The sequence below is a fragment of the Cavia porcellus genome, unplaced genomic scaffold (genome assembly GCF_034190915.1).
Source record: "Cavia porcellus strain 051 isolate PalLab524CR breed Dunkin Hartley unplaced genomic scaffold, mCavPor4.1 scaffold_5, whole genome shotgun sequence".
NCBI classification, from domain to species: Eukaryota; Metazoa; Chordata; class Mammalia; order Rodentia; family Caviidae; genus Cavia; species Cavia porcellus.
In genome coordinates this window covers 7278279-7304173 of record NW_026947488.1, presented here as the reverse complement: position 1 = coordinate 7304173, position 25895 = coordinate 7278279, and the positions used below count along the sequence as shown (strand labels likewise).

Sequence of the window (25895 nt, the reverse complement as noted above, 5' to 3'; positions counted from 1 at the left end):
TCATTTCAATCATTACCCCGTTACCTGGGTAGCTGTGTCTTCTGTGATCCTGCGGAGTACCTTTCTGATCTGTTTTCCAGCCTCCTCTGTCATCCTTTTAAGGAATTTGGATGTGTGGCTTTCTGCCCTGCAGCACCCTCTGGGTTGCTTCCAGGGAGCTGGGGGTTTGGGTAGGCATTTTGGTGCCATGTCTTCTCATATTTCTGTTGTTTGTTTTGTTTTGTGCTGTGGTTTTTGGATGCTTTCTGTGTAGAGACTTTGTTGCTGGTATAGCGATGTCTTTAGTTAGTCACTTTTAAGTAGTAAATTTTGGACATTGCTAACTATAGTCCTTAACCTCAGCCCCAAGATCTGACCACCTTGGTTAATTTGGGACGGAAGATGCAGTGTAATTCACTCAACCTGAGTTCTTGGTAATGTACTCCAGTATTAATGTCACACATCTGAGTGTTGGCTTACAAAGAAATAGCAACAATTATGTGCCCTAGTAATGTCAAGCAAATCTGCTGCAGTAGTGTTGACAGATTGGATGTTAGCATGCCATGAGAACCAGTTACAGGAATCCCTTGGTTCACAAACACTGCTGTTTACAAACAATTTCAGTCTCAAAAAAAAGTTTAGCCGGGATTGGTGGCTCACGCCTGTAATCCCAGCATTCAGGAGGCTGAGGAGGGAGGATCATTGCGAGTTCGAGACCAGCCTGGGCTACAAAGTGAGCACAAGGCCAGCCTGAACTGCATAGTGAGACCCCATCTCAAAAAAGACAAAGAATTTGACAAAACAAACAACCTTTGCCGTCTTCCTCACATAAACACAAATGCAGCCATCTTCCCTAAAATCATAAAACAAATTTAAGTTTGTGAACCGAGGTGCCCACCGTATGCACCACCCTTCATCATAGAGAAGAAACTTACAACTGTGTAAACGTGAAGACAGCCTAGGTTTTGACATAGCTAATATGTACCAAATGCAGCAGCTATATCTCTGCTTAATGGTAGAAAATAGTTCAACAGTGACTTTCTTTTTCCCACAGTGATTTCAGAGTTAACTCCCTAAAGGTTAATAAGGTTTTACAGTTATACACGTAAAGATACAGAGTCTGGGAATGAAGGAATGGAAGGGAAAAAACTGAAACCTTAAACCATCTGATAAGAGAAAGAGAATAGAGAAGTCATACAAACGATCCCATTGGGCGGTAGAAAGTTGTATATTCAGTTGGGTAAAAATAAGAAAAAACTGATGAGAAATGGAAGTGTAAAACAAAATTACATGGGGAGTAAAAATAAGATCAAAAAATTACAGTGAGAAGAAAAGTAAAGGAAAAATTAAAAAAAATAAGGAAAAGATAAGAATCAAGATACAAAGGACACAGGAAAATTCAGGCTTCGGTAAGCTGGTGAAGAAAGGGATAAAAAGGAAAAGAAAACCCTACGAAAACTATACACACAAAAAAACCTTCCCTGTGAGTTTGAACACGTACTTTTCTTCCAAGGTCTACAATTTTGAGTCACTCCCTGCACTTGTGAGTAGATAAAGGACGCAGTCGGACTCCAGATCCATGCTGGACGCGTGAACCAGCAGGCAGTAGGATCAGGCCAGGGCAGCAAAGTCGTGACGTCCAAATCCAGAGCGACTCGAGCTGAGTCTGGCCACGGGGCCTGGCCTTGTGTCCTGTAGCTCAAATCCCTACAGGGGTCTCTCCAGCCTGAACACAGCTCCCCGACCACAGCTCTCTGTCCCCCAGTCACTGTGGGAAAGTCACACTGGGGTCTGAAGTGCAGCCGTCCCGCAGCTGCTGTGTGTCCAGGTGCAGAGGACCACCCTGCCCTGGAGTGGTGTCTTCACACACTCTGTCCAGGGATAAGACAGGCCCTTGGACTGGAGTCACTCACCAGCCACTGCCTGTCACAGGACTCAGGAGAGCAGAACCCCATGCTCTGGCCAGAGCTCACAGCACTGCTAACCAGTTCCACCTCTGTGTGTCTCCCTGGGGCCCTGCAGGGCTCCCAGCCTTCACTTTGTGGATTTGGTCTCCCTTTCTATGAGCCCCAAGCTGAGGGCCAGGGAGCAAGTGGAGCTGGCCCCTTCCCTTCTGTGTTGTGTTCGGTCTCTGCATTCTCTCTCAAGGTTTTAATTTGCCTGTCAGATTCTCCCTGGTTCCCAGGTACCTACTTCTCTATTTTTTCCCCTAGGTTTTTATTTTCCAGTGTCTGGATTCCAAATTTAAGAGGTTAGTTGTTGCTTACCACTCTGCATCCACGTGGAAACTTGGTTTTGTGCTTAGATTAAATTATTTCCATACCCCTGTCACTTAGGCACTGCTCAGTAGATAGGATCATTGTTCTTCCAAATCATTATTATTTTATCTTCCAAGCTGGCCTTGTCTGGGTTATTATTTGGTGTATCGGCATGCTCCCAATTCAATGACAGATGTCCTCCTTAGAATTGAAAAAAAATAGGGTCTTTAAATCCCATGGTTCACTGAAAATTTCACAGAATGTTCCTGTGGTTTTGAGGACCTGTAGATGCTTAGATCTTCTTTCCATGTTCTTGTCCTGAACAAAGAATTGGACAAGACAAAGGTAAAGGAAGCACAGTTTTACATGTATTTAAAGTAGAAAAAGTACGCTCTGCAGAGTATGAGCCATTTAAAAACAGGGAAAGAAGTACCTCTTCAGGGTGACAGTGAGCCTCAGAGACAGAGCTCGCAGGGTTGCAGCCAATAGCTGCCATCTTTTGTATCTAAGGCTCGTTTTATTTTAATGACTGATCCGTTAACTTCCGAGGCCACATGCCCAGGTACAGTGTCTTTGTCTCTCGCTTCTGTGTCTTGCTGATCTCTTCCTTGGCCCTAAGGTGCACCCCACAGTGTTTCCATCCTCCTAGACCCGCTGGCCTCTGCATGGTCAGCCAGGAGTTTCCCGGGGGCTTTGCCTGCCGTCAGCGTGTGGATGTGTCCCAGGAGAAGCTGCTTGTCTTTTAACAAGGCCCCTTCCCCATCAGGTACAGGCTGTGGCACGCGTGGTAGTGCTCTTAGATTCATGGCGTCTCTGAAGTACACTACACACCATCCGTTACCTTCTCGGGCACCAGCAGTGACTGCTCCTTTCCGCTGTCTGTGCCCGTATGCCTGCCTGTCACAGTGTGTGACTGTGGCAACGCAGAGGATGAAAAGGTCACTCCGACGAGACCTGCTCTGGACACTGTGAGACCCAGAGGGCCATCTCCACTGAGAGCGCCCAGCATCAGAGACTCCCAAGGTCAGCACGAAAGTCAAGAACCCTGGCTTTTACTTAAAATATCAGTGTAAGAGGAAAAAAAGAAGAAAAACAATCCGGGCATGGAGCTGTCTCAGGGAGGCGGTTTGTTGGGGACCTTCTGGCTGCCGCAGCAGAGGATGCTGGCAGGTGTCTTCCAAAGCCTGAGCGTGAGCACCAGGCAGCATGCAGGACGTGGCAAGGAGCTAGACCAGGTGACAAAATCCACCCAGGGTCACCAGATGTGGATAAAACTTGCAGAACACGACACTCATCCAGCGTTATCTGTGGATTTCATGTTTAATGTTTCTGGCCTCTTTCTGGAAAGTTTCTCCTTTTGCCTTCCTACTCTTAAAGCCTGTTTTACTCTCTGCAAAACCCTTCCCAGTCATCTTCTGGCCTGGTGACCCCTCCTCGGCACGCACACACACACACACACACACACACACACACGTTTGCCCTCGCCATCCCTGTTGGCCCTGGGTTTTTCTCTTCTGCCAATGTCCAGTTTTCTACACTCACAGCATTTCCTTTGAATCCTTTTTTAAAAAAAATACTTGCTCTGATTCCCTCTTAACCTGACAATCAAAGTTCAGGCTGGGAAAATGTATTATCCTCGTTAGTTAGAGCACCGCAGAACCCTGGTCCTCTTGTCTCATCCGTATACCATATATTGTTAGTGATTTATGAAATTTTACTTAGACCAGACGACCTATTTTTGTTGTCTTCATGAGATTAAAATCTGCCAGATAATCTGAAATGATTTGAAAAGCAGTGCAGTCAGAAAATTGTTTTTTGGTTCTTTTGTTTGGTTTTGGTTTTGTTTTGAGACAGGGTCTTTCTGTGTAGTTCAGGCTGGCCTTGAACTTACTGTGTAGCCCAGGTTGGGCTTGGACCTGCAGCAGTCCTCCTGCCTTGGCCTTCTGAGTTCTGGGACTGCAGGTATGCACCAGCGCACCGGCACGGTCAGAAAACTCTTCCAAACCTTTATTTTAAATATTCTGCCTGGTGTTCAGTGGTACTTTATAATTCAAATACTGAGTGCCCAGTGTAGAAATACAACCAAACTCCAGGAGCTTTATGGCTAAAATTTGCCCTGAAAACAGAAAGAGTACAAAAGTAACTTGCCTTCTGCATAATTCTGAGGTACTATCGAAGTGAAGTAATAAGGGTTCCTGAGGTCAGGAAGGAACGTTTTGAAAATTCTATTCTTGGTATTTGTCAGAGTGTAAGAACCTCTTAGGTTCCCCTAACTTGGTTTTCTATGACACTTGATGTTCCGGGCTTCAGACAGCCAGATATTTCAAAAGCACCCTATTTCCTAAAGTAAAACTCTTGCAATCGTCACAAAAGAGACTGATTTGCCTTGACATACCAATCGGTTGCAGCCAAATATCTAAAGCAGCTTCTCACAGCTTTCATTCATAAAAATCATGCAGGGATCACACCAAGCTGAGAAGTCAAGACCCTATTCACAAAGTACCACCCTGGGTATGTGTGTTGGAGTTAGCCTAATTAATTTCAGGGCCAAATGTCACTACTGTTTTGTCCTAATTTTCACACAGTGAAAACCTTTCAGAAATCAGATAAAAAAAAATGGCTCCACACCTCTGAACACACCAAAAACCACTGAATTGTCTGCTTTAAAGGGTGATGTGGGTGATACTTGGATTATTTCTTTATAAGGTTTTTTTCATTCTTAAGAAAAAGTCTATAGCACAGTGAATCCAATGCATCCTCGGTGCGAAGGACCTCACCTAAGAGAACTGGCCAGATCCGCCGTGGGCAGCGTGGGCAGCGTGAAATCACCCGATGCTGGGTGGAGCCCTGAAAGCTCTCTTTGCTGCCCACGTGGCAGGAGGACCACGCAAATGAGTCTGGGCCACAGCCTGCGTTACATCAAAACACATCTAAAAACAAAGGGTCCTTACTTATCTACATTACTACAGGATGCATTTTGTATTTGGCCCCAGGTAGGTAATTTCCCTGCACTCAGTGCACCCCAGGCGAGCCAGCTGGTCAGCCCATCGGCTGAGGGTTGCGGGAGCCCAGTGCTGGCTACCATTCATCACCCTGGGCTTTATGACTCCGCTCTTCCTATGAATCTCCTTGCTTTCCTTCCGTAGAACTCGTTCCTTCTTACCCTCTCAGCCCCCTGTCCTCTGCCTTTTTCTTTCCTTGCTGTGTACATTCCTCTTCTCTCTCCTCTGGCTTTCCCTCTTCGGATCCCCACTGTGAATCCGTTGCCAAGTGTGTTCCTGAGTGAGCTCCTTGGCTCATCCTTCAGGGTCACTGTCCCCTCCCTGCCATCTGCCGCCATCTGCGGCACAACAATCACCGATCTCAAGGGACGAGACCCCAGAGGAGCCCTCGAAGTTGCTTTCAGGCCAGCACAGCATTGTATAACTGTCTTGGCCAGCAATCAGTCAGCTATCTGAATTAGTCAGTGTATCCTGGTGCTCCAACACGGGGACTAAAACACATGCAACAGCAGACCACAAGACCATGAGGGCTGGGGGGTCCGAAAGGGGACCTCAAGGGGGGATGACACTAGAGCCAGGCTGGGGGGAACGGCTCCCACTGCGTTTACATGGAATGACAGTGCCACCGTGTTTCTACATGGCGTCTGCAGTGCGCTGGGTCCTCCCTGAGACGCTGCATCTGGACTGGGAGAAGGCAGAGGCCCAGGCAGCGCAGGAGGAGCCCTTGCACCAGCACGGTGGTTTCCAGTGCCATCGATGGCCAGCGCGTTCCGAGATAACACAAGCTCCGAGCTTAGCGTGCTGCCTGCTGCAGATCAGAAAACGTCTTTCACCGCAGGTAGGACTGGGGTGAGTATGGGTTTCAGAGCAGGCGGGAGCACCCGGCTCCTTGCTGTCCTCCACGGCACCCGATGTGACTCGCTTTATCCTGGCTGTCATCGGGCAGGGCCGACTGGCATCAGCAACGCGGCCAGGTGGCCTCCTCCCAGGAAAATGACGCGGTCTCTTGGGTGGAAGTTGTTCCACAAGACTCAAAGGCAGGAATGATGTCTGCTCCTGCCGAGGTCTTTCAAAGCAGGAACTTGACCGCAGAAAGCAGAAGTCTTTGAGCTTTTTTTTTTTTTTCCTTCTTCTTTTGTGGTTTCACACAGCAAATGAGTGACAATCTCTACTCATAGACAGAGTGAGACGTCAGGCAGTGAGGGGCGAGCCTGGCCGCCCTTCTGGTCCCTCCCACACATACCCGCTCAGTTTTTTTTTACCCTTATCACACATTCCAGAAAGCCTGCCTGCTGCAAGAATCTCCTTAACAGTTTCCCATGTGCCGTCTCGTCTGATAACGCTGTAGGATTCGGCTTCTGAGAGCCACTCGGAAGCGGGCGGTGACACTGCGTAATCTGTCTGTGAGGCTGGAGGCGCTGGCTGGCGCTCCGAGGAACTGTCCCACACTGCAGGCATGAGGGGAACCGGCATCAGGGACGGTGTGCCCAAGGTGAGTGGTGGGCGCCCTGTGCCTGGACTGGGACATGAGGAGGAGGCTGCGACCAGTTTTGATTCTGAGTTTCTAACGAAGGCACAGGATGAGTACCAAGGACGTGCAGGTCTGACCAGGGAACACTGGGTGTGCGTTTAAGGGTGGGAAATCCTTGTACTGCAAAGCTTCCGAGATGGGTGCCTATAACTGCTCAGGAGATAGCGGTGGATGCGGTGGGTAATGAAGCCCATTCCTTTATGTCCACTCACTGCCCAGCGAATGTGAGTCTCTGCCCAGCCCAGTCCGGGCTTCCTCTGCACCTTGAAGACACTCCGTGTGGCTCTCAGGATCCTGACTCTTTCCTGAGCTCGCTTCCCCAGAGCAGAGCCCAGACCGGGCTCCAGCCTCCTGGCTGATCCACCATGGTCCCCAGCTGGAATTTGCATACCGGCTGCAGGTCTGTGTGTGAATCACAAAAGAGGCCTTGGTTAGAAGCCACGGTGGCTACAGAAAAACATTTACTCAGACTCGGGGAGAGTGAAGCTCAGGGTTGATGGTTTTGTTTTATTTAAATTTCTGTTATATCCTTCTAAATTTTTAAGCAGAATAGGCAAAACAAAAACAAACAAAGCAAGAAATGGAACAGTTGCTCGGTGAGGAGCCTGTTCACCAGGATGATAAAATATGCAATCTAATGTAGCGGGATGCGTGGCTGAGTGATCCCCACAGCCTCTTATGTAGTCTGCGTGTAAATACTTAGCTGCCTGGGAACTTGGTCCTCAACTACCTTCACATCTTACAGCGCTGGAATAACAGAGGTGGCTAACTTAGCTCCGCCAGGCCCTGGACGAGGCCGCCCGAATCCATCCCTTCCTGGCGCTTCGTGTACGTGTGTGCATCTGTTTGCGTGTACTTGGACACGGTCTCTGACCATGCTGTCACTGATGTAGAGCGATTGAAAGTAAACAACAGAACCAGGATGCTCTCCCCGAAAACGCCTGACCGAGCGTCTCCCGAGACACCCCTCCCCGCACCCACAGCTGGTCACGGTGGCCTCGTGACGCCACCCTCATCTTCAGTCCACATTCAGATTTTCCAAAAACACCTTATCTGCGGTCTGCTTTTCCACTCAGGGTTCCTCGAGGGGTCACCCGCGGTGTCATCTATCAGCTCTCAGTTGTCCTTAATCTAGATCAATCCACTCCCCGTTTCTTTCGTAACACTGACCTTTTTTTCCAAATAGCCTAGATGTTTCTTAACCATTTAGATGCCTTGTTCTTTGTGTACCACTTATTCTGCCTCGATTCTTTACGTGGCACCTTACAGGGGTACCCCGTAGCCTGTGTGCAGAGGACATGACTGAGTCTCAGCCTCCCCGTGCGGGTCTGCCCTCTGTGTGTGTGTGTGGGGGGGGGGGTGATAATAATTCAGCCCTCCTGGTCACCACCAGCCCTGTGCTGAGTGTCCCCGCACGGCCTCGTCCCCTCGCAGCCTCCGTCCTCCTTGGGTTAAAGCTGAGGAAACACCCGGGTTGACCTGGGACGGGATGCAGCAGGGCCCAGACCAAACCCAGGCATCTGCGCCCCGGAAACCCCAGCTGTGAGCCAGCCACTGCGCACTGACCCTTAGACAGAGACCGAGGAGTGCCCTCGGCTTTGTGGGCCACACAGAGACTCGGTTGTGTATTCTTCATTTTTACAACCCTTTAAAAATGTAAAGTCTTACTGTAATAATGAAGAGAAAGAGCATCTGGGACAGGGGAAGGAAAAAGGGAAGATTACATGTATGTAGGTTACATATATAGCTCTGTGTGTGTGTGTGTGTGTGTGTGTGTGTGTGTGTGCGCGCGCACAAGACAGACAACTACACTTCCAGCTCTGTGAGTTCATCCAAAAGAATAGCTGTGCTGTCCTGTCCCGTCGGATTATCATTTTTTGTGCCTAGATCTTGTAACCTGAACAACTAGTTCTAAAATAGCACTATGCAATAGATTAGCTAATGTGAATTTCCTACTATTTTTTGAGATTCTGTATCATTTCTATATTTTTTCTGTTTTGCTACACACATACACACATATATATATACATATATATGTATATATATACATACATATATATATACATATATATATATAAAATCTTTTTTTTTTTTTGGACTGGGGATCAAACTCATGACCTTGAACTTGCCAGGCAGCCACTGCCTCTGAGCTATATCTCTGGCCTCATTTTTATTTTTATTTTTTTAAATTTTTTTATTTTAAAGAGATTAAGACAAAAGAGGACAGAACAAAGCAGATCAGAACAGAACAATGTAAGCAACATAGTACTTCACCACAAGACAACCCAATATTAACAGTAGCTACCATAATGTCTCTTTCTTTGGAATAGTTGAGCATACCTTTACATACAATACTATCAAACATAACAAAATAGTATAAAACCATTCAAGAGAATGAAAGTATTACAGGGCATTCAGAACCAAATAACTGAAAATGAACAAAGGCTACTATATTATCTCATTTTTCATAAAAAATGTGTTTATACTATCACACATAATACAATCCAATAAAATACAACATAATAGAACCAAACGAAACAGAAAGAACAAAAGCATGATAGGACTTCAAAGCAAGATGATATTAAATCAGCACTAGCTATTATGATGTCTTGTTTTCTTCAAAATAGCTGTTCATATCATCACAGACAATAAAAACAAACAACCCAACATAAAACCATTCCAACTAATGAATGAAAACATTATAAGGCTTCAAAACAATGTAATGGGGAACCATGATTACCATAAACACTTATGTGCTCTTACCATTTCTTATACCAGGGAGACTATATGGTATTTATATATGTGAGTTTGATTTATTTTGCTTATGAGTATGGTTTCAAGTTGTGTCCATTTATTTATAAATATCTCAATGTGATCATTCTTTATAGTTGAGTAGTATTCCATTGTCTAAAAATAGCACAACTTTTTTTATCCATTCCTCAATTGATGGAGACTTAAGTTGTTTCCAAGATCTGGCTATTACAAATTGTGCTGCTGTAAACATGGGTGCACATATATTTCTGTGGTATGATGCTCTGTGGTATGATATTTCTTCTGGGAAATGCCTAGCAGTGGAATAGCTGGAACAAATGGGACCTCCAATCCCAGCTTTCTGAGAAATCTCCAGACTGACCTCCACAGTGGTTGCACCAGTCTACACTCCCACCAACAGTGCAGGAGAGTTCTTCATTTTTATTTTTATTTTTTGAGACAGCTCTCACTGTGTAGCCCAGGCTGACCTTGAATTAGCAGTAATCCTCCTGCCTCAGTCCCCCAGGTGCTGTGATCACAAGTGTGCATCACCCCACCCGACCTGCAAAACCTAAAGTCATTCTGAACTCCCAGGCCAGTTGTCTGGATTTGGGGCTCGGGCCCCTGTGTCCAGCCTGTGTCGCCTCCCCTCACAGTCACTCCACACCAGAATGAGGACCCGCGTTGGCCCCGGCCCTGGGCAGCCTCAGCTACCGTTTCCTGGTAGCTCGGGTCTCCCTGTCCATGCACATAAACCACAGTGCTCTTTCTCCACTTTTTAAAGGAACATCCGGTAGCTGGTGAGCACAGCTGTTGAGCTGGTTGCCTCTCACAACGATGCACATCAGAGTCCAGATCTAAGAGCACAGCTGATCCCTGATGTGGACCTCTGCCAAGTCCTTGACTTGCTTTTTAGATGCGACCTCAGCACCTGCGGGCTCAGGTCCCCAGCTTTGGCGTATTGGGCTGCAGTGCCCGGGCTTGCCTTCTGAGCCCCCTTCCCGTGGGGGCTTGTGCTGGCCGTGGAGGTACGCAGCAGCCGCTGGCAGAGCTGTGTGCGAATGCTGCGCGCTAATGGCCAGTTCCCCGTCAGGAGCGCTTTCCCCTTAGCGCACAGCAGAGTTTGGGTTTACCAGCTGCTTGATCGTGCTTTGCCCTGCTGTTCTACAAGAGCTAAAATAAGCATTATGATGTTAGCACGGGTGGCCTCAGGGACTGCGGTTGCAATGAAACCAGGAGCCCCCACGCCATGAATCCGAGGCGCCTTCATGGGCTGTTTGAACGCTGGCCGGCAGGCTGCTCATCACCTCTACTCTGTGCGTGCTAGAAAATTAGCTCTAAAAGGCCAGGTAAATGGGTGATTTGTATCATAGTCCTTGCTTTGAATGTTTGGTGACTTAATTATGCTTATTTGTAAAAATATAGTCTGCAGGTACTTTAGTGATTCAGTCCTGTTTGTTGCGAAGTGTGCTAGCCCGTGGGTGTTCACACCCCTGTGCACATGTGGCTAGAGGTGATTCGGAGTTAGCACCTTGATACGCAGCTCACACACACACACACACACACACACACACACACACACACACTGTCCCGTTTTTCCCTCTGCCGTGTCTAGGACCAGAGGTAGCATCACTGAGTCAGATAAACATTAGTGCTTCTTTCGTCACTTCCTGAGACTTTGCAAAGCTGGTCTGCAGTATTTTCTCTCGAATCCATACTTCATCTCTTTTACGAAGACAGCTGGCCAGGCATAGATGGTGGTGCCCACCCGCATTTTCAGCGCTCTGGGAAGCTGAGGCAGGAGGATCACAGGTTGGAGCCCAGTCTGGGCAACTAAACAACTTTATGAGACCCTGTGTCAAAATGGAAAAAAGAAAAGAAAGGCCCTGGGCTCGATCCACAGTACCACCACTAGAAAGCCAGCTACACGCTCACTAGTTTCTACAGAGCGTTTTCAAACCAGTTTTCTTGTGTGAGTGAACACTGTCCAGCGTTCGTCTTTTGAGAACATTAAGTGGTGGTGTCTGAGGCCCGGCCTCAGTCATGGTCCTCTCCCAGCTCACAAAGTGCAGCAGTTTAGATGCACTGAGGAAGAGCAAGGTAAAGGCAGAGTCTTTAAAACCACCCACTTTCCTGGGGACACTTTAGCTGCAGCAGTGTGCGGGTCAGAGGCCGAGGCAGGGCTTGGATTCCCTGAGGGTTCGGGGAGGACCTCGATGTGTGCAGAGGGAGCAGCTTCAGGCTCAGCTTGTTCAGTCCCGGGGTGGACAGGGAGACACTGCAGGAGCTGTGTGCGGGGAGCTCGCCTAACCTCAGAAGCGCCGCTGGCCAGCTCCCGGGCACTCCCCCCTCCCTTCTGTCTGCCTCCCCTGGCACTGGGCACGGGCTCTGCCCGTCAGGCATCACTTCCCCCAGGGGCCTCCCTGGACCCTCAGCCCCTAGCCTGCACCTCCCCACCTCCACCTTGGTCCCGACTGTGTAGATTCCCGTGCACTGGCTGCTTCCGCTGGGGGGACCTGCATGCTCAGGGAGTCTCCAGCCGGTATCTGCACCTGGTAGCCGCCCAGTCATGCCCGTGCTCATGCATGTGAATGAACAGGAGGAGACAGGGCGTGGAGCCAGAGCCCTTTCAACACAGCCAGATTCAAGAACAGCAGTGGTACTTCCTTGTTGTGAGGGGTCTGGGAACAGAGGCTGACCCAGACTCTCACCTCTGAGTGCTGGCTGGCCCCAGACTGACCATTTGGCCTCAATTCTTGAGAACTGGCCTCTTCCTCCTCCCACATTCAGATGTTTCTTTAGATTTGAACCCCTGGGGTTAGAGTTGAGATCACGAAGGCTGTGGCTTCTCTCGGACCTTTCACGCAATTTTATCCCTCTCATACAGCAGAGCAACCCAAGTGCAGGACCCACCTAGAAAGTCCAGCTCACCATCATTAACCCAACACGGAGTTACGGGGCAGTGGGGGACCGGGGAGATGAGCCGCGCTGGCCTTGATTAGAGTCAGGAGGCAGCCAGGACACACAGGATGGTGCCAGGGGCTGGCGGAGGGCAGTGCCTGCCCCACATCAAACAACAGAACAGCGTGATCGGCTGAAGTGTGGACATGAAGGGCCGCTCTGGAGACGGGGCGGCAGGGAAGAGCCCGGCAGAGGACGCGGTAGAGGCAGAGGCTGTGATGGGGATGAGTTCAGCCTGGCGGAGGAGCCACAGAAAGCCCATGCCGGGGAGACATGAGATTGGAGGGAAGCTCTCGGCCTGCTGGCTGTGTCAGAGCTTCAGAGTGCATGCTGATGGCAAAGGAAGCCACCGCCCACCAAACAGAGGTGGTGACAGGTGACACGGTGGCCTGTATTTCCAAAGATCACTCAGGTTGCTATGCAACAAAAGACCGTAGGTGGAAAAGCCAGAAGCCAGAAGAACTGGGGACACTCGGTGTAGGTGGTTTCATCTTCCATCTTGGATGGAGGTAGACTGTTCTCAATGGATGTGGAATAGAGCTGTTTGCTTCGTCTTTTGAAACAAACAAACAAACTGAAGCTTCTGATGTTTAAGACTCTCCAGGGGGAGCAGAGGATCGTACCCACCTTTCACTCAGTCGGTCAGCAGATACCAAGGGCCAATCCCATGCCAGGCTTTGCGCCCAGTGCTAGGAAAGACAAGTGTTTGGCTTCCTTTCTTAACACCCAATGTAATGCATTGTAAAAATCCACTACATAATTATTATTCATTCTCCCGTTTTAATGACCTTTCTTGTCTGAACATTTTCCTACAGAAGGTACTAAGGAGACTCCCACACTACCACTGCTGCAAAGCTCACAGCCCGCCAGCAGCGGCCTCCTAAGGAGAGTGGTCGCGTGATAATGGACCGGCCAGGGCCAGCAGCCCCCCACACTCATTTTGGAACTGCCATGACTCAGGGAGGAAATGACAGGGCCCCAGGGGAAATAACTTAAAAAAGGAAGAAGGCTGGACTTGGTAAAAATGACGCCGCTCAGGGTGAGATTAGGCTGCAGCATGAGTTGCAATATGGGGAAGTCAGTTGTTTATGGAACCACACTCAAAGGTCTGTCACCCAGAGCATTCGCTCAGGGACAGGGGACCCTGTGTTCATGGAAGCACAGTGAACACCACGAATAGAGCGACCTCTCTGAGCCTGGGGCGGGTCACCACCTCCAGGAAGGAGCCCAGGGACCAGAAACTTTCCCAGGCCACCCGGGCCACTCCTCCTGCCACCTGGAGATGACCTCTCCGTGAGTCTCTGTCCCGAGCGGAAAGCATTGCTCTCTCGCTTGGCAGAATCCAGAGCGGCTGTTGTGTGCCGTGCCTCTGCTGAGAATGGCCGGTCCGCCTGTCCTTTGGGGAGAATAGTGAGGTCCCTCCCCCCGGGAGAGGTTTGCTCAGCAAGCACCCAGTGCTTTGAGGAATGTCTGCTCGGACCCAGAGCTTAGACTTGCCCCGGGAGAAACAGGAATCAGAGCCTGGTCAATTATGTGGTTGATGCTTCCCAAGGGTCAGCGGCCACTGGCAAGGCTGAGACGTCCCTGACCCTCCTGTAGGGTCTGAAGGTTGGGGCAGAGTGATCTGTGAACAAGAGAAGTGACCGGGACTCTCGCCAGCACTGAGAGCAGGAGAGGAGAGAGGACGGGGCTCCCTGCCTGCCCTCCACCTGCCGTGCCTGACCCTGGAGAAGCAGAGCAGCCGGGGACTGAGCCAGCTCCGACCTCTTGATCAGTCAAATGGAAAAGTCCCACCCTGCAGCGACCGCCACTGCTGGCAACCAAGGGGCTGTAGGCGCACCACACAGATGGAGATGTGTGCACACGCGCGTGCATGTGTGAGGTGTGTAACTTAGCACACATTAGAGAACACTAAACTCACCCATTGAATCTGTAACTTCTGTGAGGCGTGGTGGGAAACCACTGTAGTCCCAGATCCAGGAGACGGAGGCAGGCAGATCACAAGGTCAGGGCCGGGCAGAGTGTGTTATCTTCTTTTCCGTTATTTAATTGGTACATTTTAGATACAGGCAGGGGCCAGGTTCGTCTTAGGGAAAGCGTACCGTCCTTCTCCCCTGCCTTCAATCCCTCCTCCCCTTTATTTACAGAACCTTTGTTCCCATTTTTCCCTTCTATTCTGTTTTTTCTTGTCCTTTCCTTTCCCCCACCTTCCTTTGAAATTCCCTTTCCATTGTTCAGTATCTTTTACACAGTTTGGTTCTTATTTACACTTTAGGTTTCTCACATCAGAGAAACCATGTGATACTTACACATGTGTGTCTGATTTATTTCACTTGATGGTCCAGGGATGGGGACTATGGCTCAGTGGTAGAGCTCTTACTTTGCATGTACAAAGTCCTGGGTTCAATCCCCAGAAACACACACACACACACACACACACACACAAACACACACACACACACACACATACAACAGTACAGTCTCAAGGTGCAACCATTTAGCTAGAGGTATATCAAGCTTACCCTTATTCGTGGCTGAGTAGTACTCCACTGCATACAAAAATACATCTTCTTTCTCCACTCATTGCTTGATGGGCATTTGGACTGTTTCCAGTCAGCTATTATGAACTGTGCTGCTATAAACATGGGTGTGCATACATCACTGTTGTACACTGCTTTTTTATTCTTTTAGAAAGATGCCAAGAAAGGAATAGCCAGATCAAATGGAACCTCTAGTTTCAGTTTTTTGAGGCATCTCTACACTGATTTCCGTCATGGTTACACCAGCCTACACTCCCACCAGCAGCAGAGAAGGCTCCTTTTCCCCAGCTCCCTCCAGCATGTGTGATTGGTTGATTTCTTGACGACAGCCATTCTTTCTGCAGTGAGATGGAATCTCAGTGTTTTAATTTGCGTCTCTCAAATCACCAGTCATGACCACATTTTTCATTTATTTATCGCTGTTTCCCCTTCACCATTTGAGAAGGCTCTATTCATTTCAGATGCCCATTTTCGAGTCGTGTCTTTAAATGTCTGACTTTTTATTTTTTTGTTCTTTATACATTGTAGGTAGTAGTCCTTTGTCTGAGGAATAGCTTGCAAGAATTCCTTTCCCTACTGTGGGCTGTCTCCTCACTCTGTTGGTGATTTCTCTTGCTGTGCAAAAGCTTTTCAATCGGATGAGATCCCAGCGGTTGATTCTTTGTGATAGTTCCTGTGAAATTTGGGTTTTGTTCTTAAGGCTTTGCCTACACCAAATCTGCATTCTACCTATTCTGTCTTCCTGCAGATTTAGTGCTTCCTTTTTAATATTTAGATCTCTGATCCATTTTGATTTTAGTTTAAAGCATGGTGAAAGATGTGGGTCTATTTTTAATCTTCGGTGTGTGGAAAGCCAGTTTTCCCAGAACCACTTACTAAAGAGGCTGCCTTTCTTCCAGTGAAGATACTCGGCTCCTTTGTCAAAGATAAAGTGGCCAAGTTGCTTGGGTTATTTCTGCATCTTCCTTCTTCTGACCCTCAGGTCTGGTTTGTTGTTGTTGGCCAGTACCATGCTGATTGTATGATGGTAGCTTTGTAGTATAATTTCCAGTCAGGATTGTGATGCCCCTGCCTTCCTCCTGTTGCCCAGAATCACTTCTATTATTCTCAGTCTCTTCTGGGTCCAAATGAAATTTTTTCATGGATTTTTTTCCTCTAACTCTATATGATATGCTGTTGGAATTTTGCTCCAGACTGGATTAAATCTGCATAATAATTTTATATGTATGGCCATTTTCACTATATTGGTTCATGTTACCCAAGAACAAGGGATATCTTTCCGTTTCTGATGCCCTCTCCAAGCTCCTTTTTCAGAGTGTTGTAGTTTTCAACGTAGAGGTCTTTTATATCCTTTGTTAGGCTGATTCTTAAGTATTTCATTTTTATGAATGCCGTTGTGAAAGCTGTTGTTCCCCTCATTTCTCTCCCTGTGAGTTCGTTATTCGTGTACAGAAAGGCTGCTGATTTTTGACTACTGACTTTATATCCAGCTACAATACTGAATTTTGTAAATAAATCTATAAGTCTTTTGGTGACGTTTTTGGGATCTTCTATGTAGGTACCATGTCACCTGCAAATAATGATGATTTAACGTCTTCCTTTCCTATCCTTATTCCTTTTATGTCTTTCCCTGGTCTAAAACAGTTTCCAGAACTGTATTTTATAAGAGTGGTGATAGTCAGGCTGGACAGAACAGCGAGACCTCCTTCCAAAATAAAATTTTTAAAAAGGGTGGAGGATTGTAGCTCAGTGGTAACGAATGCACTTGCCTAGAATTTGTGAGGTGCGAGGTTCAATTTCCAGTGCCAAGACAAAAAGAAATTCTGTAATTTTCCATGTCATATTACTTAGGGAAATTTGTTTTTTTTAAAGTTGATCCAATGTAATATTTTGCTTTCAGAAATGTCCCCGTGATGCTCACATGGGACAGAAGCAGGCAGTTGGTAGACACACAAGTGTGGAGAATCACAGGCTCGGAGCAAGCTTTCTCCTAGCTGGAGCTGGGATCATTATTCCTGCCCAGTCAGATAGCACAGGCCTCCTTCCTGTATGCATTTTATCTTTTCTTCCCTTCAAGAGGAAGGAAAGGAAGGAGAAGGAATCGGAGAGGAAAGCGTCCTGGATGTGGTCTCCTTGTGATGCCCCTGCTGGCTTCCACAAACTCAGAGAAGAGACTGAGCAAAGCCTGAGTCTGCCAGCTGGCCAGGGACTCGGGGCCCTCCCTGAGGAATCCCCTCGCCGTCAGCTGAAGGAAGGGAGGCCCACAGAAGTCCTCGGTTCCTTGTCCTCCCCCGCCTACCTGGACCCAGAATTCCCCTCCAGTTCTTCAATCGCTCAAGCAAATACAGCGTCTCAGACAACAACCCAAGGACACGGTTAGCAGGAGTGGACTTAGAGGTGGCTGGAGAGGAAGGCATCTCTGGAGAGCAGCCTGGTCTGATGGGCCCATCTTGGGCCACACCCAGGGTCAGTTACTCCATAGCCTGGGAGACCTTACTGCTGGCTCATTCCAGTCCTGAGCTTGCACCCAGGACCCGTCACCTGGCCCCTGAGCAGCTCACAGGCAGGTGCTTGCCAGTCACTGTCAGGTCAGGGGAGCTCTAGGAGCTGAGCAAGGTTCCCATGGGCAGGGGAAGTGTAGCCAAGCAGGAGGAGCTGGGCGAGACCCAGCCGGCTAGGAAACCACAGCATTCGGGCATCAGGAAGAAACTGTTTCATTTCTACTGGTGGCTTTGGGATTTTTTTTTTTCTGGCCATAACCTCTTCAGCCACGATCAGTAGAAGGCCGTGCCTGCTACATGCATGGAACTCTGGAGCCCACAGGGAGGGTTCAGGGAGCCCAGCTCCAATGGAGCGGGATGGCTGTTACCATGGAGAAGGCAGTTAGTCTGTGCCCTGTACCCTTTCACAGAACACACCATGGGGTCATCTTTCCCACCCAGTGTTAGGAAGACATGGAATTGCCCTTTGACCTCGGTGTTTCTTTCTCTCCTGTCCCTCTTCCTATCAAGGCCACCAGACTTTTTCACACCTTTGCCCTTGGTGCCTATGGATAAGCCAGCCACAGCGGCTCTTTGTGCGCAGATGGACGGGAGGGACCCCTCTGGGGAATGGCAGCGCACCGGCCCCTCTGTGGGTGTTGATTTCAGCCCGAGCAACTGGCAGGAACAGCTGCCCAGGAGCCTGACTGCTGCCTTGGGCCTGAGAGAGCCCGCGTCTCTCTCACTCCTGCACAAGTCACCCCAGAAAGAGTTCCCTCCCGAGGTGGCTCGGCCGGGGCTGCTGGAGGGGATCAAGATGAAACCGAAGGTGAGTCCCTCCTCTCTCTCCTTGGGCATCCTTTGCCCGCAGCTGCCAATCACTGGGACCCCCGAGTTAACCTCGAGAAAGGTCCCCAACTTGTCACTTGGAATTGTCCCCTCCCCTTAGCAAAGTCAGCCTTGCACTTCCCCAAGTAACCATCACACCGAGAGCGAGCTCACCCACCAGCGAGCGGCTGTTGCAAGTGCCAGCTTTGAGACAAAACATGAATACGTTTTGTTTACATTGGACTTGGTTTTCTTAGGGCTTCTGTGCCATCTTATATAAAAAGTAGCAGGCCAAAGGAGGCCCGGCAACATGTTTTCAGGTAAATCGCTTCAGATCATTTTCTGCCCGTTCTGGAGCCACTCATTTAAGTATTTCCAACTTCTCAGACAGGGAACTAAAGCAAAGACCCAGTTATTTTCTAAGCCATTTGCAAATCACATTAACCACTAAGAAAGAAAAAAAAACCAGCGGGTTTCCTTCAGCATCTATGACTTCTTGCTAACTTTGTCTTTAAAACAGCTCCAAATGGAACAATTCCTCCTTATAGTACGGTGTGATGCAAAAATTACCTAGCCGTCGCCTCATTTTAAAAATTCCATATATTTCTGGTAATGCGATGCTGGTGACCAAGCCAAGGCGTGTCGGGCTCCACCGCGTCTGTGCCCCCGAAGCCGGCAAGTGAAAGGGGAATCAGTGGCTCCGCGGCAGGTTTTCAGGGCAAGTTTTGGTTTTGAAATCTCACACCATTTGGCTATTTTGAGGGACTTTCTGTTCCCCGTAAGTCACAGAATTTTGCACTGAAGTGTGAACGCTGTAGGGAAAGCTGCAGAAGCTCACGATGGGAAGGATGAGAAACAGCTTCTTCCTTGGACAAAAGAGGAATTTAAGGAGGAGAGAAGGAAGAAGGGGTGGAGGGAAGACAGGGAGCCAGGGGGAGCCGGGAGAGGATGATGGGGTGCGAGAGCCGGAGGAGGCGCCTGCCCGGCTGCTCTACGGGGATCCCCGGCTCCTCCTCCTCGGCTCCTGCCTTCGCCTTTGCTCTTACACTGCTGGGGAGAAGCCAGCGCTCCAGCACCTCCTGGTTCTCCAAACCCTCAGGCCAGGCGCCTGCAGCATCCTCCAGGCTGTCTGTCCTACGGGCCACAGGGGGATGGCAGTGTGCACTGTGCACCACGAGTGAAGTCAGGAAGGGTTCCAGACAGGAAGGCCTTCCTCTGCACCGACTGAGCTGCGCTCAACCCGCCACGCTGAACTGGGACTCAGAGTCAAAGCTCCCTCTCCTCCTCCTCCCTCTCCTCCTCCTCCATCTCCTCCTCCTCCATCTCCTCCTCCTCCATCTCCTCCTCCTCCTCCTCCTCCTCCATCTCCTCCTCCATCTCCTCCTCCTCCATCTCTTCCTCCTCCATCTCCTCCTCCTCCATCTCTTCCTCCTCCATCTCCTCTTTCTCCTCCTCCTCCATATCCTTCTCCTCCTCCTCCTTCTTCTTTCTCTGTCTCCCTTTGTCTCTGTCTCTCTCTTTCTCTCTCTCTGTCTCTCTCTGTCTGTCTCTGATGGGCCCCAGGCATTCACCCCAAGGTGCAACCTTATTTGTTATTTTCAGTAGACCTTACTCTGTCACTAAGTTGCCCAGACTGAGCTTGAATTCAGAACCCTTCTGTCTCAGCCTCCTTGAGTGCCACTTACAAGCATGTGCCTCCAGGCCTGGTTTCAAGGCTCAATTTTTATATCACAAACAGCAAAACACCTACAGAGGGTCCAACTGGACAAACAAACACGGACAGACCCATTGCCTCTCATCCCAAATCTCTAGCTCCCCGGACTGCGGAGCCCCTGCCGGGGGAGCTCCCTGACTTACATAATCTCTAGGAACAGAGCTGGACCCACAGTGTGGCGCACAGGCCTTGCTCTTCCTCCAAAGGTGGACAGCGGCCCCATCTCAGCGTCCATCAGCCCTGCTTCCTTGTGGCTGTCATCACACTGTGTTACACTGTGTCACACAGCAGCTTCGTTTCATCGGGTCCCTGCCCCTGACCCCGGAAAGCACTGCCATCCCTTCATCCAGGACCTACCGAAAAGCGCTTGCCTTCCTGTAGTACAGCGTGCGCCAAGGCATAAGGTGTGCAGGCTCCAAGGACGCACTCCGGAGGCAAAATTGTTTTGGTTCCTATCTTGACTCTGGACCCTGGTTGCTGGGCTGCTTTGTGCTACTTCCTTGCCCTCTCTGTGCCTAGCTGTCTCGCGTCTTGAATGAGGTGTTGGTAACACCTGGTAGCTTCTTCATGGGGTTGTGAATGGCAGGTGGGACCAGCGAACCTGGCTTGCAGTTGGAAAACGGCAAACCTTCCTGGTAGTAGCCAACAAAGTGGACCTCGCTCCTGGGCAACTGGCCTGCGACTGCTGGGCCTTCCAGGGCTCATACATGGGCTTCGGAGGGGCGAATGCACGTCCATAAGACTGAAGAGGCTCCCCTTCCCGGATCGCTTAGAGGATGGTAACCCTAGGGATGCCCTCAGGATCCGTGGGTGCACGAGGTTTATGAGAAGCCTCCATCTCCAGGTCGGGTTTTCTGTGACTCCTTAAAAATGCTTGAGCTCTTTCTCCTCCCTCTGGAGGTCACCTCCAAAACCTGTTCCCAAACCAGTGTCACACAGACACCCCCGCCGCCTACAGCCTGGTCCTTCTCCCTCCGTCTTCCCTGTTCCGAGAAGCGAGTAGAAACAGTACAAGTGGGGAGGGGATTTTTGTTTCATTCTCTTGAAAACTTTTTAGCTTCTCTTTCTGGTGGTTTTGTTTTTTGGTAAATGTGCTTTTAAACATCGTAAACATTCCCAAGGCAGCAGATAACACCATGCTTGGTCTTTCAAGCCCATCTTTGTATGTCTATAATGCAGGCCGCTTCCAAGTACACTCCCGGAGAGCTCTGGCCTCTAAAGGCAATCAGAGGTCTTCTCCTGCCCGCGTGGATTCCCGGTGTCCTAAGCCTGAGCTCATCCGCCTCACAAAAACGCATGGTAGATTATTTCACTGAACTCGGAGTCACGGCTCCTGCGTGCGTGGAAATGTCTTGCGAACCTTAGCAGCTCACATGTCCCCATGCATCAAAGGACTTACAATATCCACAGGGTGTGCGTTCTTAAGTAACTATTTTGTCACGGTCCTCAGAGGGGAAGTATGAACACATGCGTCACCTTTCCTTAAAACTGAGAATTCTTGAAAATAAGTCATGCAGTCTGTGGGAAGGGAGGAGGCTAACTATGGACGTGTTTCAAAGAATTTAGAAGAAGAAAATGCCCTTCCTGTTGAGCTTGGGAGGCCACATCTTTGTACAGAGCCAGAGCCAGAGGTCATTTGCCACTTAAGGGTTCCTTCCATCTTACCCACGACTGTCCCTGGCTTGGGCCACTGTTTATTGCCTCTTGTTATGGGTAGTGACTTGATGGTATGATGTGTCCTTGCAAAGAAATAATGACATTTTAGGCTCTTTGGATGGAAATGACTCTGACCTCTCTTGCCCTGTCCACTAGCTACATGTTTTTAAGGGCATCACTTTGTGGCCCAAGGCGATCTCAAACTTGCAGGTTTGGGATCCTCCTGTCTCAGCCTCCCAAATACCTGGGACTTCAGGCATGTGCTGCTATACCCCATCTTCAGCTGAAAACTTTTAATTTAGGGAATGGGATGATCATGAAAGACTAAGCAAGGAGGAAGCAGGGCTGGGCCACGATGGTGGCTGTGTCCTGTTTGGGGGAGGAGAGAAGACAGCAGGATGGGGAGAAGGAGCCTCCAAGGGCAGGAGGCGCCAGCCCAAGCTGGGGACCAAGACTGCACCCTGCAGAAACGCTCAGGCCCTTGCCACCGACTTCCTGTTTGCAAGGGAACTCGGGCAGGGTCTGTGCAACCCAGCCTGAGAGCCACTAGGGGGGTTTGGCTTCCCCTTCCTCCTGCTTCTCACGAAATCCTGCTTTTTCTTTCCATCCCTTTGAAGAGAAGTAGAAAGAGCACATTTAGTCTAGGAACCCTGGAAAGTTTGTCCCTTGCGAGATCAAGCACTCTTCTGTTCACCACGGTGTCTTCATCGGACTGCTGGGCACATTGCAAATGCTCCCAGTCTACAATCTCGGTGAAGGGATGAATGGATGAATGCATGAATGGCTTTCAGGATTTCTCCAATTGTAGGCAAGACCACGCCCTCCAGCTGAGTATAGATTAGCACATGGCGGGGGCATCACCTTGCAGACAGCTGCGTCCCTGGCCCCGAAGTCAGCCTGATTCTTGGCCTCCTCCCCTTAAACCCCACCTCCTCCTCCTTCAGATCTTCATCTGCCTCCCCGTCCTGGCTCATGTCAGAAGGTGGGCATGTGAGAGCGGATCTCCTTCTTGGGAAGTGATGGAGAACCTTCCTTCCGTTGTACCTAGCGTCTAACTGCCTGTGTGCCCATGGAGAACAGAACTATAAGCACATTTCCTGCTTTGTTGCTTAAATCTATGCAAAGACTGCCAAACTGACACCCCATTAAAGAGTATTTTGGGAGCTGGCCTCAGAGCCCATTGCGATGGTTATCAGTTTCCTCTGTGGTGGCCTTGATCGCTTCCATCTGTTATCTGCAAGCAGCTGGGCACGATGCCAGGCATCCAGGCACGCAGCGAGGGTTTCCTGCTGCTGCTGTTGTGGTGCCTCTGTGGGGGACCCCGAGCTGAGACTTGCAGGAGGAGGAGCCAGCCATGCAGAGAGCTGAGTGTTCCAGGCAGAAGGAAGGGCACGGCGCAGGTCCCAAGGCGGAAGGGTCTAGAAGGATCAGAAAACAATGTTCCTGAGGGGAAGCAGCAAACCCAAAGGCTGGGGATGCAGGGCCTTGAGATGATGCCAGGGCTTAGGTTTGGTTCAAAGTCTTAGGTTTGAGAGGCTTTTAAACAAGAAGCCAAATTATCAGATGTGTATGTTTAAAATATTCTGGCCGAGAGTGGGTTAAGAGGAGAAGGGTATGGAGAGACCACACAGAGTCCAAGTGACCTTGGACGAGTGATCAGATCTCACACACCCTCAGTTTCCTCACCTGTAAACTGGGAGTAAGAAAACCTTCTCTGTAGGCTCCTAAGAACTCACAGTGTGATGATGTCAGCACATCCAACATAAAATAGCTTCCCAATCAGGATAGTCCATTGTTTCCTGTCCTTTCTACACAAGAGTGGCCCCCAAGAACTCCCACCTGAAGCTGGGCGTGGTGGCACATCCCTGTAATCCGAGCACTCAGGAGGCTGAGGCAGGAGGATCACTGGGAGTTCCAGGATAGCCTGAGCTACAAAGTGAGTTCAAGGCCAGCCTGAACTGCATAGCGAGACCCTGTCTCAAAAAACAGGCAACAACAAAAAAGAATTCGCACATGTGTTTTATTCTTCTGTAACAAACTCAGACGGTCTTTGCTATTAAAATTCAGAGACATTATGAGTTGATTGCTTGTGATGTCCAGACAATTCCTGCCAATTATAATGAGGTGTCACATATGCATGTGGTGGCTGCTCTGGAAGGTCTCCCTTTGCTGGAAACTCATCTTCTGTGAAGTCGCGGCCAGCTGTCAGGCAGCAGCTGTCCATGGAGAGGAAGCCTGGAATAAGCCACAAGGGAGACGGACGCTGTCCACCTTGGACAGCTGTGGATTCCCAGGGAGGCAGGTGACCATGAAAGCCATTGTTTACTGAGGAAAAAAAATCTCTGCTTTTTAAATTTTTTATTTAAAGGAAAAAAAAGCCAAACACTATAAAGGTACAAGTAATACAGGATTTCAAAAAAAAAATGGTAAGAAATCACTAGTTAATAGATTACATATTGTCATTTTTTTTTTTTTGTCTTTTTCGTTTTTATCGGTACCAAGGATCAAACTCACGACTGCCTGCTTGCAAGGCAGGCGCTTATGCCGCTGAGCTAAATCCCCAGCCTCTACATATTATCATCTTAGAAATAGTTGTTCAAGTTACAGGATTAAAGCATACAAAGTGGACATTTAAACAGTGAGACTGCAAACAGTTGTGTTCAATGATCCAACAAAAACTTAGTAATATGGTCATCTATCTTAACACACCTAAACACACTTGCAGTTGTATCCTTTAGAGCACTTTTTTTCCTCTCTTTTTTGCAACAAAATTTACACATTTTGGGTTTTATTACTCCCATAGTTCTTATTACTTTTTTTGGAAGAGAATTAAACCAAATGTGACAAAACAAAGCAGTCAGTCAAAACAAAAGATGGACATAGTACATGTTGTAAAAACAGAATACAAGGTTATCTACAACGGTTACCATAATGCCTCTTGCTGCCTTAAAATGAATTGCCATATCATTAGGTATAATAAAATTGAACAAAACAGTACAGAACAAGACCAATAAAACCTAACCATTGGAGACCTTACAGGACTTCAAAAGAGGATAATAGTCAAACCAGAATGGGCATTATAGTGAATCTTATTGCCTTCAGAGTAGTTACCTATACCCTCAAACTTGATAATATCAAACAGAACGGAACAGAGTAAAATCAGTCAAAACAAGATAGTGGGAGTAATACAGGGCTTCAAATCAAGTTAATAGGAAATCAAAAAAGCTACTATAATATACTATACTAATATACTATAATATATCCTGCTAATTTTTTTATTTTTTCCCTTAATTTTTTAATTAAATAATAAAAAAATAAATAATTTTTTATAAAAAAGGGGGAGATTGAGATAAAAGAGGACATAATAACATAACAATACAGGTCAAAGCATGATAATTTCAGCAACCTAGAGATTCACCACAAGATAAGCCAACTTAGTAGTAGTTACCATAGTGTCTCTTTCCTTGAAATATTTGAATGTAACTTCGTATACTATAGCATCAAACATATCAAGACAGTGTGAAACCATTCAAGAAGATGAGAGTATTACAGGGTTATTTAGAACCAGCTAACAGAAAATGAACAATGGTTTCTATATTATCTCTTTGCCTATAAAAATTTTTGTTTATACTGTCACATATAATAAAATCCAGTAAGATACAACATGATAAAACCAATGGAGACAGAAGAACAACAGGTGGGACTTCAAAACAAGATGATATTAAATCAGCAGTAGCTATTATGATGTCTTGTTTTCTTCAAAATAGCTGTTCATATCTTTACAGGCAATACTATCAAACAGCCTAGAATAAAGCCATTCCCATTAATGAGTGAAAACTTTATAAGGCTTCAAAGCCACATAATGGGGAATCATGATTACCACACACTTTTATATATTTAAATCATTTCTTACAACAGGGAAACTTTGATATTCATACATGTGAGTTTGATTTATTTCACTTATGAGTATGGTCTCAAGCTGCGTCCATTTATTTGTAAAAAATCTCTGCTTTTTGCAACAGACAGACCCACCAGGACAGAGACAGAGACAGATAGAGAGACAGAGAGAGATCGATCTTTTTAATTTTCTGAGGAGCTGGGTATCAACACTAAGGCTCTGCTGTGCTAGGCAAGCTCTTTACCACTGAGCGACACCCCCAGCCCTAATGTATATTGTTTCAAAAGGTAAAATCAT

The 25895-nt window shown here is 48.2% G+C and overlaps 1 protein-coding gene across 1 annotated transcript in view; it reads left to right on the top strand.

The window, feature by feature from the left end:
* The first annotated feature begins 6447 nt into the window (after positions 1-6447).
* Positions 6448-25895, top strand: part of Cass4 (Cas scaffold protein family member 4) — a 38873-nt gene continuing 19425 nt past the window's right edge. The window contains exon 1 of the mRNA XM_013145646.2: positions 6448-6731. Coding sequence (XP_013001100.1) covers positions 6696-6731 — 36 coding nt within the window. The 5' untranslated portion in view covers positions 6448-6695. The remainder of the gene's footprint in view (positions 6732-25895) is intronic.